General features: G+C 42.5%; 2 protein-coding genes across 4 annotated transcripts in view; one reads left to right on the forward strand and one right to left on the reverse strand.

Annotated features, from left to right (window-relative positions):
• Window positions 1-1,394, forward strand: part of LOC119895617 (microtubule-associated protein 11-like) — a 60,633-nt gene extending 59,239 nt beyond the window's left edge. Inside the window, exon 14 of the mRNA XM_038708855.1 lies at window positions 729-1,394. Coding sequence (XP_038564783.1) covers window positions 729-885 — 157 coding nt within the window. The 3' untranslated portion in view covers window positions 886-1,394. The remainder of the gene's footprint in view (window positions 1-728) is intronic.
• zgc:152891 (uncharacterized protein LOC767741 homolog) lies at window positions 1,299-18,826 on the reverse strand. 3 transcript variants are annotated; one of them, XM_038708851.1, is made up of 15 exons: window positions 18,767-18,826; window positions 15,911-16,134; window positions 14,752-15,007; window positions 14,228-14,309; window positions 11,585-11,674; window positions 11,339-11,454; window positions 10,804-10,976; window positions 10,571-10,714; window positions 8,766-8,969; window positions 7,190-7,276; window positions 6,934-7,103; window positions 5,666-5,748; window positions 5,483-5,583; window positions 3,041-3,211; window positions 1,299-2,489 (listed from the first exon to the last, which is right to left on the reverse strand). In XM_038708851.1, the coding sequence occupies exons 2-15, from the start codon at window positions 16,076-16,078 to the stop codon at window positions 2,310-2,312; spliced, it is 2,025 nt and encodes a 674-aa protein (XP_038564779.1). In that variant the 5' UTR covers window positions 16,079-16,134; window positions 18,767-18,826; the 3' UTR covers window positions 1,299-2,309. The 3 variants fall into 3 exon arrangements, with proteins under 3 accessions (XP_038564779.1, XP_038564777.1, XP_038564778.1); XM_038708849.1 differs by having other exon boundaries at window positions 5,666-5,781; window positions 18,767-18,825; XM_038708850.1 differs by lacking the exon at window positions 18,767-18,826 and having other exon boundaries at window positions 5,666-5,781; window positions 15,911-16,227.
• Window positions 18,827-18,834: the final 8 nt, after the last annotated feature.

Raw genomic sequence — 18,834 nt, forward strand, 5'->3', positions numbered from 1 at the left:
TTTACAACACTATGAGTATTTCTTACTTAAAGTACATTTTGCTGATAATACTTTACTTACTTTTTGAATGCAGGACTTTTACTCGTAGTGGAGTATTTTCTCATTACTCATTTTACTTAAGTAAGAGATCTGAATACTTTTTCCATCGCTGGGTAACAAACAAACAGCAGACAGACTCGGTCAGAGAGCAGCTGGTGAACATGGAGCATTTAGCAGCTAAAGAGCCAGACATTTCCCTCAGGAGAGAGAACACTGGATTCACCTTCATCAGGCTCCACATGAAGCATCGTGTTGCTCTGCAGCTGCAACTAACGATTCATTTCATTATTGATTAATCAGTTGATCATTTTCACGATTCATTCAGTTGCAGAAAACAGTGAAAAATATTATAAAATATCTTGTTTTGTCCACAACCCAAAGAAATTCAGCTTACTGTCACAGAGGAGGAAATAAACCAGAAAATATTCACATTTTAAAAGCTGGAATCAGAGAATTTTTACTTATCCGCTTGTTAAAAAATAAGTATAGTTATAGTGAATAGCAAACTAACGAACTGATTAATAGACTAATTGTTGCAGCTCTACGAACAACTTCACCACAGAAAAATCAGTTAGTGCAGGTTTAAAGTTTTGGATTAGAGTTTGTTTTCAGGTGTTTCCTGTTCATCACTAAACCCTGTGTTGTTCCCCATCAAGTTTCATCCAATCAGATTTGTGTGTGTGTGTCAGGACGGGCAGTGCCATGGAGCGGCGGGCCATCACCCCTCCTGTCGGCTCTCCGGTCGGTCGGCCGCTTTACCTGCCGCCGCAGGACAAAACGCTGTTGTCGCTGGACAAGATCGCCAAGAGGGAGTGCAAAGTCCTGGTGGTGGACCCCGTCAGCTAGGGAGCAAGGAAGCAAGGAGGGAAGCTCAAGGATGCAGTGAGGAGAGGCCACGAGTCAAAGGTTAACAGAAACACCTGAAAGACGGCGGGACGAGCCTCATCAGAAGGTTACAGAGAGAGAGGGAGAGGCACATTCAGGACTTCACTTTTAATTTCCCAGAAGCTTCGGTGTAACCTGCTGCCTCGTGTCATTTAAACAGGAACACAAGGACGAGACTCTGTGCAAAGTGTCTAAACACTGGGATCCAAACGGTGATGAACAAACTGACTGTACAGACTGTTAAATGACATATTTAATATAATGTATTATCGTGTTTCTGTATTATTTAAAGGTGAGAGACGTTTCGGGGGAAAAACGGTTTTATTATTATTAATTTGTGAGATCAGCAGAAAAAAAAAAAATCACACAGGTAATTGCTGAGTTCAACTTTTATTTCAGTGTTATCATCTGTTCACAATCAGTATCAGCAGGTTTCCTGTAATAAAATGTAATTTAACAAGTAATCACAGCTTTCTGTTCCCTTTGTTTCACAACCTGAACACAACCCTTCAGAAAACTAACTCTGTTCTGTTGTTGGTCACACTGGCAGCGTTCCTTTTACTCCAGACTGCAACTGTTGGCTTTATTATTTATTATTAAACTTTGGTTTCTGACCAAATACATATATTCCCATCAGCCTCAGCTGTACTTCGCTGCTAAATAGCAAATATAAGCATGCGAACATGCTAAACTGAGATGGTGAAAGCCCCGTCCCTTCCGGTGGACCGCCATGTGACCTTATTGTGAAAAAAATATGTACAATAGTCAACGGCGAGAGAAAACTAATGTTTTGATCCCGTTTGAATTGTGCTCTGAATTACACGCATGATGTTTGTCGGTTTAAAATGAACATTTGAAAGTTGCAGTTTGTTGGCTGTTGGCTGCTATCGATAGTGCCGACTTGCAAAAGTGGTGTCGTATTTATTAAACATAGCAAAATAGTTCGTGTTTTTGGGTAATAATGGCACATTGCTGCTAAAAGACACCCCAACAGGAACTAGCTGTTCAGTCCCTCCAGGATTTTGCAGCCTTTTTTTGTGATTTTGATGCAGCTTTTCTAAAAAACAGTGCGATGATTTTTGGCCTTTTTTGCGATGAAATTGTGGGAATAAGTGAAAACTTCAAAGTTCTGCTCTTTAAGATTAAATCATGCGACGGCTGCTAAGAACCAGCGCAGGATAGGTCAATTAATTGATTAGTAAATCAACAGAAAACCAATCAGGTATTTCTGTCTCGGAGGTCTTTTATCCACAACATGACCGTGTCTGCAAAAGAAAACAAACGGATGTAGAAAATTATAATAAATCAAATATTAAATCACATGCAGCTGATTACACAGACGTCATTCCTTTATAAAACGAGCACGAGTTGCTAAGGAAGAGGATTTAAATGGCCACGCTGTTCTCGACATGTGTGGGTAAGAGGTAAGGGTACGGCAGCTCCAGTTGGCTGTTGCGCTCTGTGATGTCATCAGAAATGGCCTTGAGTTCAGCCTGCACCTCCTCCACCAGCCTGCGGTGGGCGTCGTCTCTGAACACGGCCTCCTTGTAGTGACACAGAGGAACCTGCAGGGGGAGACAGAGCTGTTAAATCACATCAGGTTTGTGATTTATTTGATCTGAAAAAAAAACGTCTTGTAATAATCTGAAAGTCAAATACAAGATCAGGCCAAAGTATTTCTGTTAATAGGTGCGTTCGAGATGATGGCAGCTGACTTTCACTGAATTGATAGTCTAACGTGAGCTGCAGGTGACTGCATGGGCGGGGTATAAAAATGGCGCCGTCAAGTCGGCGGTGAGCAGACTGTGAGCGGAGATCAGTGACTGATCTCGAGGCGTTTGCAAAGAAATATGTTTGTTTCAACAAGGTTGTTTCTCTGACATATAAAACTGTAAAGTCACTGACTTTGGGTTTGCAGCTACACATACATTCTGTTGTTATCGATAAACATGATTGATTGTTTGTTTAAGAGTTTGTTTTAGCCGCCGAGCTCCCTGGAGACGAACTACATTCACACATGTAGAATTTAAAATAATTAAATGTAAAAATGTTTCCAACAGAACGAGGTGTTTGTTTTTCCCGCTGAGCAGACGGGATGGTGCGGGTGGAGACTCACAAAGTCGACGCTGGGCTGCGACAGCAGAGCCAGCACCGTCAGGACGCGACAGGTCGAGTTCACATCCGGCAGGAAGGACATGATGTCGTCCTCCGTCACCGAGCCTTTGACCTGCGGAGGAGGACGCAACATGGATGGCGGTCTGTTGGGCATCCAGAGGGCGAAATCAAACTGGAGGAGACAAAGAGAGGAAGAACAGCAGAGCACAAACTGATCAACCTGCACACAAGAACACTTTGTCTTAAAGGGAACCATTTCCACATGTTGGGAATTCAGCTGCGACAAAAAGTAGTCTAAAGTCAGATCTACGCCGTAGCCTGACGCACATCTCCCTAAAATCTTAGCTACATGCCTCCGCGACGCAGACCAAAGAACTTTGATTGGCAGGTTTGGTCTCGTCACATTTCCCCCTAAATACCACTATGGCTCAAGGATCATACTCGCCGCTTCCTCTGACGCCTTCTGTCGTTTCCGTTTTAGTAATTTCACAAAAAGTACTGCTGTCCAGAATCGATCAGCTCCAACTTGATCCGCTCGCTTTCAGTCGCCACGGTTTGTAGCAGCCAACACCAACGAAGAAGAAGAAAGTCAACACAGGGGAACATAGAAACCCCGCCTCCAACTAGCGATTTGGCGACGCAGACACCAACGCAGAAATTGAAATGCTCACGACGGCACATAGTCCACGCCGTCGTAAGCATCTGCTGGGGAGGAGGCTACATTAGCCGCAACTAGCACAACAATCTCTGAACCAAAGTGTCTGTGATCGAGTTGCATTGTGGGTAATGTAGGCGCCAGATTTTGACAACAAAGAAAAATGTGTGGAATAAAAAGATAATGATTCTGCTGCAGCAACTTAGATCCTTTTTATAAAAAACTGACCGTCAGGAGTAGGGATGGGAATCGCTGGGTACCTCACGATACACGATAATATCACGATACAGCAATTCTGCGATAATCGATATATCGCTGGACAACCCTAAAGTGATTCAGCATGATATCTATCTATTAATACAAAATGTAAAAAAGTTCTCTCTATTTGTTTGTTGCAAATCCAAACAGCACGATTCTGCTGCACAGTCTGTAAATAAAAATACAGAGAAACTACAAAAAATTATCAAAACATTTGTTTATAAAAGGCAAATCAAATGCTAAAATATTTTTTTTACTGCTAATAAAAATTGCTGTTCACCACCTGAGTCTAATCTGTACATCACATTATGTTAATAACTGTTCAGTGACACAGTGTTGTGCTGCTCTTTCTCTTCCTGCTGATAGCTGCATGTTTAGGCCACTGGAAAGTTTGGAAGCAGCAGATCAAGCCGGTGAAGTTAGCAGCTCTTTTTTATTTCACACAGAGCTCAGGAAACATATGTATGGAAAGCCCTTTGAGCATTTATTCGATATCCTACTTGTATTCATTTATTTGGTCTTACTAGTAAGCCAAAAGTTTTAACTAGTTGGCTTTTTTGTGTACTAATAAGCACATTTGCCTTACTAGTAAAGCAAAAGTGTCTACTAGTACTACTAGTAAGCCCATTTTCATACATTTTGCCTTTAAATAAAGCGTAAAAATGTTTACTAGTAGTACTAGTAGACACTTTTGCTCTTACTAGTTATACTAGTGAATGTCATTTTGTCTTTTACTAGTAAAGCTTTTTACCAAACTAGTAAGGTTTTTGACTACACTAGTAAGAAATTGTTCTTACTAGTATGGCATTTTGGCATACTAGTAAACACTTTTGGCATACTAGTAAACACTTTTGGCATACTAGTCGACAACTTGACCTTACTAGTAAGACAAAAACGCTTACTAGTAAGCATCTGCGCGCGAATAGTAGTAGTAGTAAGGTCCTATGTTTTTACTAGTTAAAATTTAGGAAACAGAAACACTGTGTCACTGAACAGTTATTAACATAATGTGATGTACAGATTAGACTCAGGTGGTGAACAGCAATTTTTATTAGCAGTAAAAAAAAATATTTTAGCATTTTATTTGCCTTTTATAAACAAATGTTTTGATAATTTTTCGTAGTTAAAATTTAGGACCTTACTAGTAGTACTAGTTGCACGCAGATACTTACTAGTAAGCATTTTTGTTAAAGGACATTTCCATTTTATGTTAGCATTGAGCTAACCGTCGAATCGCTTTTTGTATGGACATGACGGGCTGGAACATCGATACAGTTTCATGGAAAAATGTATAATATATGTATATCGATTTATCGCTGTATGGATTTTTTGGCACAGCCCTAATCAGGAGTCAGACGTGTGATTCTAAACCAGCCGAAGAAGAAACGAGCTATTTCAGACGGTCTGGCTGCTTTAAACACGCACAGATACCACTGGCTTTGGAAATCCCAACACGCAGGAAGCCTCCACAGGTGTTTTTAAATCAAGATGGACGCTGCGGTCATGTGACGGGTTCTGCAGGTCGCCCACCTGGGAGAAGTTAACAGCGGCGTGTAGAGCTGAGCAGCAGTAGATGACCATGGTGACGAACTTGGACACTTCTGCTTTGGTCTGGAAAGACTGGGGGAAACCTGTCGGAGGAGGGGAGACTCGTTATGCATCCACTTCGTCTGTGTCTCCAACAAACAAACACACAAACAAGCAAACAAACACCTGAGTCTGGGTTGAATCCGTGTGCGTTGATGTCGGTGATCCAGTGTTGAAGCTCAGAGTCCTGCAGCACCTCGTCGTCTCCGCTGTAATACAGATCCACCCAGCCGATTACAAACCTGCAACACACACACACAGGTGGTTATGTGCGTTACATTTCAGTAGACATTTACAGGAACAATGGAGAAGACTCTTCCTGGTCTGTGCATTTTTCTTTGCAAATGCACCGAAAGTCGGACGCAATTTCTAACCAGCATGCCTTATTTTAAGTCCAGCACGCATCACGTTAAGTCAGCGCTGCGTCGCATGAAGTCAGACGCACCTAATAAATCATCAAACAGTAACAGTCTGTCTGGTTGTCATTTGCATTTGGGGAATCTAGAACCGTGGACTGGATAAGACCCGTGCGTTTGGATTCTGCTTTCTGCAGTGAGCATTTTACCGTCCATCAAAGTCTCTCTGATCTGCCGGGAGCTGCTACGCCGAACAAACGTCACCTCATGTGGAGTGGTGGTGGCGCATAGATAAGACGAGCATGTACTTCCTGCGGCAGCTGAAGAAGTTCAGCCTGCCAAAGACAATGATGGTGCACTTCTACACCTCCAACATTGAGTCCATCCTCACCACCCATAAAAACAGTTTCTTCCCATCTGCAGCCTCATTAACAAGACCCGTGTCCCCCACTGACTCTCCCTGCACATGTAAATATCACTTCATGTCATATCATGCACGAACCTGGCACTTTGCACATATTTGATGTTAATTGTTAATCTTTGTTGTTGTATATTTTTATAATGTCAATTTATATATTTCGCTGCAACACGTCTGCACAACACAAACCCAGAATAATACTATAATAACTATAATATATATTTATATATATAATATATTTAATATACTAATAATATGTAAATATCTGCAATGTTGTTCTTTCTCTGCTAATAGTTGTATCATAACTTGCATTTGTTTATTCCATATTTATATATTTCTACATCTATTTATGTCAGCTGCATGTCTGTCTACGTGTAGCACCTCATCGGCAAAGTATGTGTAAAACATTACTTAGCAATAAAGATCCTTCTGATTCTGTGAGGTCAAACTCGTGTTTTTGTAAATTTCCAAAGACTGCTGGGAAAAAACTAAATGACTCAAAATAAAATCTCTCTTATTTAATAAAAAGCTGGAAAGTGATCTTTGATTTCAAATGATGCAGAAAGTGTTCCAGTTTCTCTCAGCTGGCCTAATCAGCCGGCTGAGGTGTGTTTGTTCACCTGTGCAGCGCGTCCCAGACTCTCAGTGCGTCCTGGGCGTAGTAGCTCTGCGGCAGTCTGTCCACACCGCGCTCGATCACGTCGTCACAGACGCACAGAGATGAATAATAAATCCTTTCTGACGCCCGGGACAGGAGGACAGGTAGCGCCTTCAGACCGCAGCCCATCGCCTGGAGGGAGGAGACCAACACAAGGACAGGTAGCTGGTGCGGTGCAGCTTCCACACCTAATATTCCTGTGACAGGCGATGATGTACCTTATCAAACACTCCGTCAGAAGCCAGCAGCGAGGCTCTGGCCTGGATGTTGATCTGTAGCGACGTCCTGAGGTGTGGCATCAGCAGCTACTCGCAAAAACAGCCAATCAGAGAAGAGAAAACTGATTACAGAGAAATTTAACCAACGGAAAGTGATCAGTCACATGTGATCCTCCTTAAACCTGCAGTAACTGATGATTCTGTCCTGCTGCTTTTAGCTGAAACAAGCACAACATTAACATATCATCGGCTTTTAAGTTGACGTGTCACTATGTTCACTAGCTGGCGTACGCCGGCTTTTCACAACTTCTTCTCTGGAAACGAGAAACTCTGAGAGCGGATTTATTGAATATTAACTGAAGCCACTCTAATAAACAGCTGGAGCAGCAAACAGCCAGTGTACCAGCTGCACACCTGCATGATGCCTGGATGTTGCTCGTCAGTGTTGTGGTTTTGTCCTGTTTTATTTTGAAAGGGTTCTTCCTCGTGTGTCTCGTTTCCCTGATTGTGTCCACCTGTGCCTCCCTCTTGTGCTCTAAAGGCCCAGTCCAAGACTTTGAGGTGCATTCCCGGTGAGTCCGTGAGGGCTTAGGGAACAAGCCCGGAAACAAACAAGAAACAAACCAGCATGGAAACCAACGCTGATGTTAAAATTGTTAAAACTTTTCTTAACATGGATTTAAGATGGTAACATCAATATTGACAAATGTAGACTGACATCTACCTCTCCTCCACTCTGCAGGGCGAGAGCCTGCAGGACTTAAAAATCTGGCAAAAACATACGTTTACATCCCGTTTACAGTATTTTCAGCCCTTGCAGCCTCTCGCACTCAGATTAGATTATTTTAGATTGGGCCTACGTCTCTGTCTTTGCTTCAGCGTTTGGCGGATCTTATGTTTGTCCAGAGTCTCTCTCTGTTTTCGATTAACCTTCAGACTGCAGGCCAAAGTGACCCAAATCCGATCTGATCTATTTATGACAGTGTGAACAGGCCAAGTCACATGGAATCCGATCTCTTCCGGTTTGGATTTCGGCTACTTCCATATGTGGTTCAAATACGATACAGATCGGGTCTTTTTAAATGCGACCTGACTCTAGAGCTGCCTTTCTGCTGCAGACGGAGCTGCTCTGAACGAAAAAGCTTCACAAAAAGCCATTATTAAACATGTGCTCGCTATCACCTGCTCACAGATTCCCTGTCTTACACCTGAAATCCACCGGACCGCCAGCTCTCTCCTGAGTTATGTGCACGCTGTTTGTCTGAGGGTGTTTTGGAGCAGTTGCGTTGTTCAGCGCCGGAAACCCTAAAGAAAAGAACAGTTCAACTATAATGTGAACTGTCAAACAAACAAAATCGGATCTGGGAAAAAGATCGGAATTGAGCATTTGAGCACTTGGAGGCTCCGTTCAGTGGTGGATTCTGAATTCTGCTTTCTCAGTTTGGCCTTTTGCTTTTCGTTGGATTTTATGATTTCTGCCTCCCTGAACCTCCATGTAAGTCAAAAACTATTTCATTAAACACTGTTAACTGCATCTATTCCACCTAAAGGTCATCAGCATTGGCGTCTGAGTCACCTGGTGCAGTGGGTGTGGCTCCGGCAGCTGTCGCAGCGTGGCCACGCAGCACAGCTCCCCCAGCATGTGAGTCCTCAGGTAGTGGGAGGCCAACTGGTGACACTGGAAGTCTGCACTGTAAACCCAAATCTTAGCCAGCAGCCAATCACAGCCGGGGTCAGAGGGCAGGAAGACGGGGTTCTGAGGGCCGGGTGTCTGCTGCAACTGAAGAAGAGGAAAATCACTGATTGGTTGGCTGATTGACGGGGGGGGGGGGCTAAGTCCTGTACTTCATGGTAAATAAACTTTACTTGAGTATTTCTATTTGATTTCACCTTCTACTTCTGCTCCGCCACGTTTATCTCACAGCTTCAGTTACTAGTTGAACAGTAGACTGTTTTTTACACATGACTCATCAGTAACAATAATGAGGATTTAAGAACATATTACTGATAATACTTTTACTTAAGTAATATTCTGAATGAAGGACCTTTACTTTTAGTGTAGTTTTACATTCTGATTCACTTTTACTAAAGGTATAAGAAGAAGGTACAAGTAGATTTATTTTGTCACAATAAAACAGGATATAGAGTAAAACTGAGTTTGTAACTCCCTTCTGCTAAACAGCAGACAAAATACATTAATACAGAAGCAACTATAAAAATAGAAATAAGCTGTGCTGAGGATGAATTAGAGTTTAAGAGATAGCTGCTGGTGGTGCAGCAGCAGAAACTTCTACATCTCTTCCCAGCATGCAGCGGGGTGAACAGGCTGTGGCTGGTTGGGTTCTGTCCTTTAGGATCCTTCGGGCTCTGCAGGCACCTCACCGATCTCACTGATGCTCAGGAGATGGGCACCAATGATCTTCTGGGCAGTTTGAATCCATCATCCTGGGCTGTGCACATCCCATGTTACTGATGTTTCCAGTCAGGATGCTTTCTGTTGCTCCTCTGTGAAAACTGACAAGATCTTGGCGTGGGACTTTGGCCTTTTTAAGCTTCCTCAAGAAATACAGTCTTTTTTTCTTTTATTTCTTCCCCAGCGTGGAGACGACCACGTCAGGTTCTCTGTGATGCTGATTCCCAGGAACCTGAAACTGCTCCACCTCAGCTCCACCTCAGCACCGCTGATGTAGACAGCAGTGTGTCTTCATCTCCTTTATCTCTGAGCACCACTCTGCAAGATTATGAATTTCCTCCTGATGTGAAGTCTCGTCGTCGTAGGGTTGGGCTGACAGATGGTTGATCGTGATTGTAGATTATACCTCCACGTGAAAGCAGGTTTTAATCACCACGAACAATATTATTATAAATTTTAAATATGCTTTGCACCTTCCTCAGAATTCTCTTCTCCCCACACCTCAGGTAAACACACCGGCTTGCCCCGCCTCTCTCTGTCTCCTCGTCATTGTTCTATATTTTTCCTCTATATTTTATTATGACGCAGCCTATCAAACAACCGACACCTGCACCCTGTGTGTTCACTGCTGCTTTACCTGGTCCCTGCTTGAAAAATATCCACCGTGACGTCATTTCAAGTTTTTACGCCCATAAGACACCCGGTAGTCATCAACCGATGTTTTAATGTTAAGCACTAGAGTGGAGGAGGTGAGTCCGCCAATCCGAAGTGACTGTTTGTGAGGAAGTCCAGGATCCAGCTGCAGGATGCTGAGTTTGCTGATCAACTTCATGGGGAGATGATTGATCGATTAAGTGACGATACTAGTGGCAGCAGTATCAACACCCAGTGCTTTCTGAAGGTAGATTGAAAAATGACATTTGAAAGTACACAGCAGCATTACGTGTATCAAAACACCCGGAGCTCACCTGGATGGCGATGGGGAGCAGCTGGCCCTGCTGGTTCAGGTGGAGGAGGCACATCGGAGCAGACAGATACGTCTGCTTCCCGTTGACCACATTGGCTGGGACGCCGTCCAAAACTTCAAAGTCCAGCAGGTACATGGTTCCTTTCTGTCACGTCACAGAACATCAAGACAGAGCAGCTGAAATAAATAAGCACTGCCTGGCACCAATGAACAGCTGGAGGTCAGAGAACGCACCTCTAGCTCCTGCTCGAGGGAGGAGCCTTCAGGCAGGAAGGGGCGGAGCATGTCAGAGCTGACGGACAGGTTTGGAGGGAGGAGGCGGGTCTGACGCAGCAGCAGAGGGTTGCAGCCATTCAGACACTGGTAGCCAAAATACCAGTCCTCCATCCAGTGAGTCTTTACAAACCCTGACGGAGAGATAAAAGAGCAGTATGGGTCATAAAAAACAAAAGCTACAGGCTGTGTGTCAACATGCGCTCCGCTTTCCATTGACTTCATTTGCAATCAAATATCCCCTAAAATTAGCCCTGCATCCTGTCTAAACACATCCTTACAAACTAATTTGCAAAGCAGTAAATGCTCTGTATTTGTAAAGCGCCTTTCTAGTCTTTGCGACCCCTCACCGCGCTTTACGCTACGTCACATTCACCCCGTTTACACACTGATGGCTAAGGTGTAAGTTGCCCATCAGAAGCAGTGTCATCAGCCAGTTTTGTGATGCTGAAGAAAAGGATTTGCTGGTTTGAATGTGTAATGTTTTGATTCTTACAGGCGGTGTTGTTCTGGTGTCCGCTGTGGGTGAAAACCGTCTCCAGCTCTGCGAAACCCGGCCAGGCCTGAGTTCTGTCCAGGAAGCCTTTCAGGTAGTGCACGTTAGTGACTGGACTGAGGACAAGAACACAAGCACAGCTCAGACTCCTCAGCACTAATTCATGCATTTGTCCCAAGTCTAGTTCAGTGTCTTCCCACGCTCACCAGACCTCAGTCAGAACGTACTTTAAGAGTGGCACTTCACCTCTTGTGTGTGTAGCTGAGGTTCGGCCCGAGTTCAGAGATACTCTTCAAGTCAACGCATTGAGGAGCGCCGTCGACAAATTTACGCCATCTGCAATAAGAGAACGAACATCTCAAAACCACAAAGAGTTCATAGTTAGATGTTCTCACAGATTTTGGGTCTAAAACTCTGCCCACCGGCGTAGGGGGGTTCAAACTGTGGTGCGACACTTTAGTTTATATAACCTCTGAGTTACTTAAAATTATATTTGCCCTGTTGACTCAAAATGTAGTTCCTACTATGGACTCTAGGTGTTACTAGAGTCTAAACCCCGTCCCCTTCCGGTGGACCACCATGGGACCTTATTTCAGAAAAATATTGTACGGTAACGTTAGTCAACGGCGAGAGACAACTACTATTTTGATCCCGTTTGAATTGTGCCCTGAATTACACACATGATGTTTGTTAATTTAAAAGGTAAATTTAAAAGTCAAGAAAGTCGCAGTTTTTTGTAAAACTCTTGAGGTATCAGACTGTGAAAATACATAATTACAAAGACCCCAAACCCAAAAGTCACGTACATGATGTTGTAACTTTTTATGTCAATGACTGAAGCTAACGTTACTGAAGCTAACGTCAAAAAACTTACATAAGAGGATGATGTGATAAAAGGACAGAGTCGTTGGATTAAACACATCAGGTGAGATGCGTGGAACAGAGCTGAGTTGTCTAGCTAGTAGCAAGAAAGCAATGAACGTTAGCTTAGCATTACCGCGCTAACATGTTGGTGACATATATTGTGCGAGAAAGAGATGTAGTTCATTGAACGGGTTTCACACAAAACGACACGTAACTTTACTCTTTTAGGAAAAACTGCGACTTTCTCGACGGACAAAATTATCTTTTAAATTGACCAACATCATGTGTGTGATTCAGGGCTCAGTTCAGACAGGATAAAAAGATAGATTGTCTCTCGCCGTTGATATATACATACGTAACTTAAATTACGTAAGATAAGTAAAAAAGTTATATAAGTTACATAACATCACGAAAAGGAATCAACGCTGACATTTTGAACACAGGCCTCTTGGGTGAAAGTCCATTTTTTGTCCCACCTGTCCACTTCAACCACCTTCTTACTTGGACTTTTCTTTTTTTTCATAGTAGTTCTTTTAGCATTGAACAATGGTGCTAAAGGGTGCCGTGTGTTGGCACCAGGCGCCAAAAGATGTGACAAACCATAGCTATTTGACACTGTAGGAATGAAAACGGGCTGGCTTTTTCTAAACCAAAGAGGCTTCGCAAGTCACCAACACTAAACATGGCAGCGGTACCAAGAAAGTGAAAAGTCATATGTCACCAGGGAAGTCAGAGTTACAGCTGATGGTCTCCGGGCCATGACAGGTGTGCAGAGTAGAAAGGCATCCCTGGTGTTAGCGAGGAGGGGAGGCCGTGAAACTGTATTGAATCATACATCTGTAAGCACCTCTAGAACTGTTGTATTTACTGAAATCAGAACATGACAAGGTCACATCCAAGCAGGAACCTCTAATATTATGTAGCTGCAATACCAGAGGCTGCAGTTTCAGGACCCACGCAATCCTGGGACCGCAGCTCTTTTGCGACAGCGCCATCTAGAGGAGTTGTGGTGGTAATGCACAGCAACATGAAGGAGGTTTAACCCTGTTGATAGGTAACAGGTCAACATGCATATAATCAATAACTTAGGTTCAGGCACACACCCTGTGATGGTTGTGTTACTGCAGCTACATGCTACTTGGCACCTAATGGTCTGAAAAGTAAAGCCTTAAACCTGCGTCCTCTCCAGCAGCCAGCAGGGGGCGACTCCGCCGGCTGCAGAAAGAAGTGTGATTGTATAGAAGTCTCTGAGAAAATGTTTCTACTTCTCAGCTGATTTATTCCCTCAGTAAACACTTTCCTGATGAGTGTCTGGTCTCAGTCGCTAGTTTCAAGTTTTCTTCAACACAGCATGATGTTCATTTAGTAAATTATGGTCCCATTTAGAGGAAAATAGACCAGAAAGTTTTAGGGCGGGGCTACAAGCTGATTGACAGGTCTCTACCATGGCGCCCTGTCAATCAGGATAGAGGCGACTCGTATCCGCTGCTCTGTGTACATTTAACCAGCGCTGCTGAAAAAGCTTATCAGGAGTCTGCTGCTCATTTTTAAGGTAAGTATGTTTGGTTTTAAGCCTGTTTGTCGCTAGCCAAAATTAGCATCCCAGCTAATATCACAGTTAATGTGAATTACAGATGCACCTTGCTAACTAAGCTAGCTAACTCCACCCTCTCGTCCAAATATGGTCATGTCTGGTTCCAAAAAACCAAATGACCAGTTGGTTGACCGCCGCTTGAAGATTAAGACAAACGGCGGTCAACCAACGAACCAACAACGTTACACTTTTATATTTGCTTCTGATATCATGGGGTTTGGAAAAGTCCCGGTTTCGCTGCTAAAAGATGGGGCTCCAGGCAGATAGGATGCTCAGTTTATTTGTGTCTACATTTCCTCTGACGACACTGAATCGGAGCAGAATACATACATAGATGACTGACCGTCACAGACCTGCATCGCTGATCAGGCATGCCGTCGTTCATTCTAACAGGGATCCGGAAATTTCAGAGAACAGTTTGCTGTTTTTACCTGATGAGCTTCTGCTGACGTTGCAGCTGCCTGAGTCGCTGCTGCTTTAGCTTCTCCTCTGTCTCGTCCTTTGGCAAACACACTGGGGAGGAACAATGGTGGTAATAATAAGAATAACTTCTCCTCTACAGTCACAGAGTAAATAAAAGAACCAGCTAAAACTGTTACAGCTACATTAAAAATGTAGTAGACCATAATCCAGTAGCACCAGTCAGTAGCTTGTTTTTTTTCTTGTTACTTTTTTTGGACAACGCAGATGTTTCTTCTATATTTACATTGTATTGCATGTTTGCTTATTGTGAAAATAAACCTTTTTCAAAGTATTTTCATTTGTTATAATTTCTTGTTGCTTTAAAAAACTGACACCTATGAGTTATTCATTACTGTGCTGCATTACTTTTTTTACATTACACTTATTTAGCTGATGCTTTTATCCAAGAAATATATTAATATGAGTAACAGGAAGAACTCAACTACATATATTTCAGATTTATGACAAAGTGAAACTTTGCCGGTGATCTTACGCTTTCCGCTCCGCAGCTCTACGTCGCCGTCTGTTGTTCGCAGCCATCTTTCACAAAGGAACACCTGTAGTTTTGGATCCTCAGGTCCAGTCTGACTTCGCCCTCCCTGCTCGGCCTGCCGGTCTGCCAGCCTGCGGACCTCCACCCGGTTGCAGTGCCAGTCCAGGTTGGGGTATCCGGTTCGAGCCTCCAGATGAAGCCGGACCAGAATCAGACGACCCATAGATCGGTTGGCCCGGACCCATACCGGACACGTCTGTCAGGACAGCAGGAAGATTGCTTGCTAGGAATTCAGAAAATGACCAAAACACTAAATAGAGGTTTGATCTCTTTTACATCTGGTGGAAAAGTACTGCGTCAGTTTATCCTTTGGTCAAAGATTAAATAACATTACTGACTATGAGAAACAAGGAACAAGACTTTTTTGTTTAGATTAAATTATGTAGCAGATAAGGCCAGTTCATTTGTTTGTTTCCGGTCAGCGATCAGATTAGAACGCGGAAGTCCCTGAAACCTGCTTTCTATTGAACGGCCAGCAGGGGGCGAGTCCACTGGCTGCAAAAAGAAGTCCAGCTCCATTAGAAATAATGTAAAATGTTTCTACTTGTCAGCTGATTTATTCCCTCAGTAAACACTTTCCTGATGAGTTTCTGGTCTCAGTCGCTAGTTTCAAGTCTTCTTCAACACAGCATGATGTTCATTTAGTAAATTATGGTCCCATTTAGAGGAACAGAGACCAGGAAGCAGAGTATATTTCAGGGCGGGATTATCCATGATTGATAAGACGTTACCATAGCGACCTGTCAATGCAACACAAAGGAGGCTAACGCTACCTGCTAGCACATCGGCCGTGAGACGCTGAAGGGTACATTTGGCGTCAAATAACTATGTTTTGTCACTTTTTTTGAAAGCGTTGGTCTTGGACGCCCTGAGATGAGAACGGTCTGGTCTTGACGATGTGTCCAAACGTGACGACTTGAAACTGAGAACAGGCTGAAGGAAATTAAAACCTTTGAGTCAAGAAGATAATATCGTTCCATTGAGGCAGACGTGTGTGTTTTGTTAAACTACTATTTACTACTAATATAAAGTCAATAATTAACCTTCAAGCTCATTATTTTAGTTTAGTTTTTATTTCTGCATCTTGCACCGAACTCACCGACCCAGGCAGGAGATGACTGTCGCCCTCGTTCACGCTGATGGGCGGAGTCTCCCCCTGCGAGCCAATCAGACTGAGCCACAGGCGGCTGAAGGTTCCGCAGGTTGTACCAGGTGAGGTGTGGACGGTCACTTCAAACTCCTGACAGGAAGCCTTCATGTCGGACATGATGCTGACACAGCTGGCGAGGACAGATTTCACCCGTTAACGGCACCGCTGCAACACTAGACGCGTGGAAGAGATCAGGTCCTGAATTACATTCCCAACAGCAACTGTTTCTGTCACCGTTAGGGTTTTTCTGGTGTTTGGATTTTTCTGTTGTCACTTTGTCAAGCCCTGCCTCTTGTGTCTTGGTGTATTTCACTTCCAGTCTCCTTGCTGTGGTGTTCCTTGAGCCACATATTCATTAAAAAGACCCACCTCTGTTCATTGGCCTTCAAACACAGTTGAGTATTGACCTTCTCTAATGTCTTTCTTGTGTACTTTTGTTGGGAATTCTGAACCTGGAAAGCACTTTGCTCACCTAGGGTTGTTTTTAAATGTGCTATATATTTAAACTTGACCTTGAACTCTACTTACTAGCTTCCCATTATTATTTCTGTGACACTAAAACATCAATAAAGTATTTCTGATTCTGAAACGCCACTCTCCTGGGTGAAGGTCCAGGGTCTGAACCCCCCCGCCCACCTCCTCACTCAGACTTTACTGTTATTTATACTAGGCCAACATTGAGTGTTGAACAATGACGCTGAAGGGCTTTCCAAGGCTGACTTGACCAAGCGTCCGTATGTGACGTCTTTTGGAGGGAGAGCGGTTGCTAAAAACATTTCACACAATTTGGAAACACCTCCTGGATCACATAACATCGTGGACGCTTCCCCATACTGAGGATGGCTAATTAACTGTTTATTTTGTTTGTACTTCATTTTTGTGGCTGTATCACGATGTCCCAGAGGTCGGACTGGGCTGTGGACGGCTAGGTTAGGTGGGGTTATAGGTAGAGAGTTAGAAATTGTATTTCTCTCAGTGGTTCTGGCTCTAGTCTTTATTGATTTTGTATTGAAGCCAAATTTTCCTCGTGATGGACAAACACACTGCTGTCACTGCTGTTAAGCTGAACACATACTTAATGTTTGTTAAATCTTCCTCTGCTGACTCTCATAAGAGCTCATTTGTTTACCTAGCTGATATTTGACTTGGAAATGAGCGACAGTGACCCTTTAGTGTGGGCGTCACACTAGACTCTGTTTCCTGCAGTAAAAACACCCACGGAGAAAGACTCCGATGGAAAAAAAGTCCTACAAAAACAACACTGCACTCTTTCATCCTTTATGGTCACTTCCTTCTCTCATTTTTCCCTGACGACTAAACTTCCTGTTCTTTTTTTAACTGTCGGAGAAATCAGTTGAATATTAAATGTGTATATATAATATGAACAAAATCAATGAAGTTGCTTTTTGTCAACAACTTAAGCCAGTTTAAAATAACACACAGTGCTCAGATATCAACCAACAATTGGACACGTTTCAGATGTTTATGAGCAGTTTTAGCTCTCCTTGTTTTTGTTAAGCAGATGTTGGAGCAACACTTTATTTTACAGGTCTTTTTCATTTTCTAGAACAGTCTAGTGATTTTAAGAAAGTATAGCAAACAGCTCAAATTTAAACCATTTTCATTCATTACTTATTTATTGCTGGAAACTTTATTCCTTTGTTTGTTTGTTTGTTTGTTTGTTTGCTCGGCCGACCTGCTGTGTGACTAAAAGACTCTCCAGGTGACGCAACAAGTAAGTTGGAGTGTTTGTCACTATTGTCCTATAATTCTGTAAGTTCTTTCCAGATTTTTTGGTCAAGGAAATTATTTATTGTTGCATTACTGTGCTGCAAAATGACATGCAGTTAATAAAATTTTTACTGTTAGTGAGTTTAATTATGACATTTTTTGATTTACTCCGACACTGTGGCACGTGTCAGTATTTAGTTGTTACTTGAGAGTTATGTTGTAAGTCATCTTTTTTGTTTTCATAATGCATAAAACACAACTTAGTATTAATTTACATTTAACTATGCTAAGTTTGAACTTTCACACAGCTGGTTGACTTAAAATTGGAAATAATCACATCACTGATTAAAAAAGCATTTGTTTAATTTGTGATTGATTTATCTGAATTATAATAATAATAATAATAATAATTACAATAAAGACATATAAAACCTGATTTAAATGTACAAAAGACAATTTAAGGCCTCAAATTTAATTACAATAGTTTGGGGGAATTTGAAGTCCGTACAGAATCGCAGGCGCCCTGATGAAGTGATGATTTTTCATCTGCCAGGTCAGGCAGCTGTGACCTTTGACATTGTGGACATGTCCTTGTGTTGTCTTTGAGATTCTGGTGGTTTTAATGACCTGAACAGGAGTTTAAATTAATGAAACATAAAATAACACAAGTGAGTTTGTAAAGGTTGATACTGGCATACTGGACAGTTTCTATGTAAATAAATAAATTAACATAAAGGTATCTCTCCACCAACATTATATGAACAGCAGTTTGACCAACTAACAGAAAATATGCCAGTTAAGTTCATAAAATGTGAAGAAAATAGCATCAGCAACAACAACAGAAAAAGTAAACAGATGGAAAAAAGTGAGGTTCTGTCAAATTGGATATTCTCACAATTGATGTGAGTTAAGCGTAAAAGAAATATTACAAGGTAAAAAGTATAAAATTAAATTCAGTATTAAAACTGTGTACACATGTTTAAGTCAGGATCAGGATATTGTGGATTAATATTGTGACTATAACAGACTGCTTGTTAAATTGACTGAAATTAATAAAGAAAGTGAATAACATACCTGCAGAGCGACGCCTCCTCTCCTCTCTGGGCTGCTGTGTTGAATGGCAGCTACAGGTAATGTGCATC

Source organism: Micropterus salmoides, unplaced genomic scaffold, assembly GCF_014851395.1.
Source record: "Micropterus salmoides isolate LMB-PRFRI ecotype aquatic unplaced genomic scaffold, ASM1485139v1 Ms_hic_scaffold_9, whole genome shotgun sequence".
Classification (NCBI taxonomy): Eukaryota; Metazoa; Chordata; class Actinopteri; order Centrarchiformes; family Centrarchidae; genus Micropterus; species Micropterus salmoides.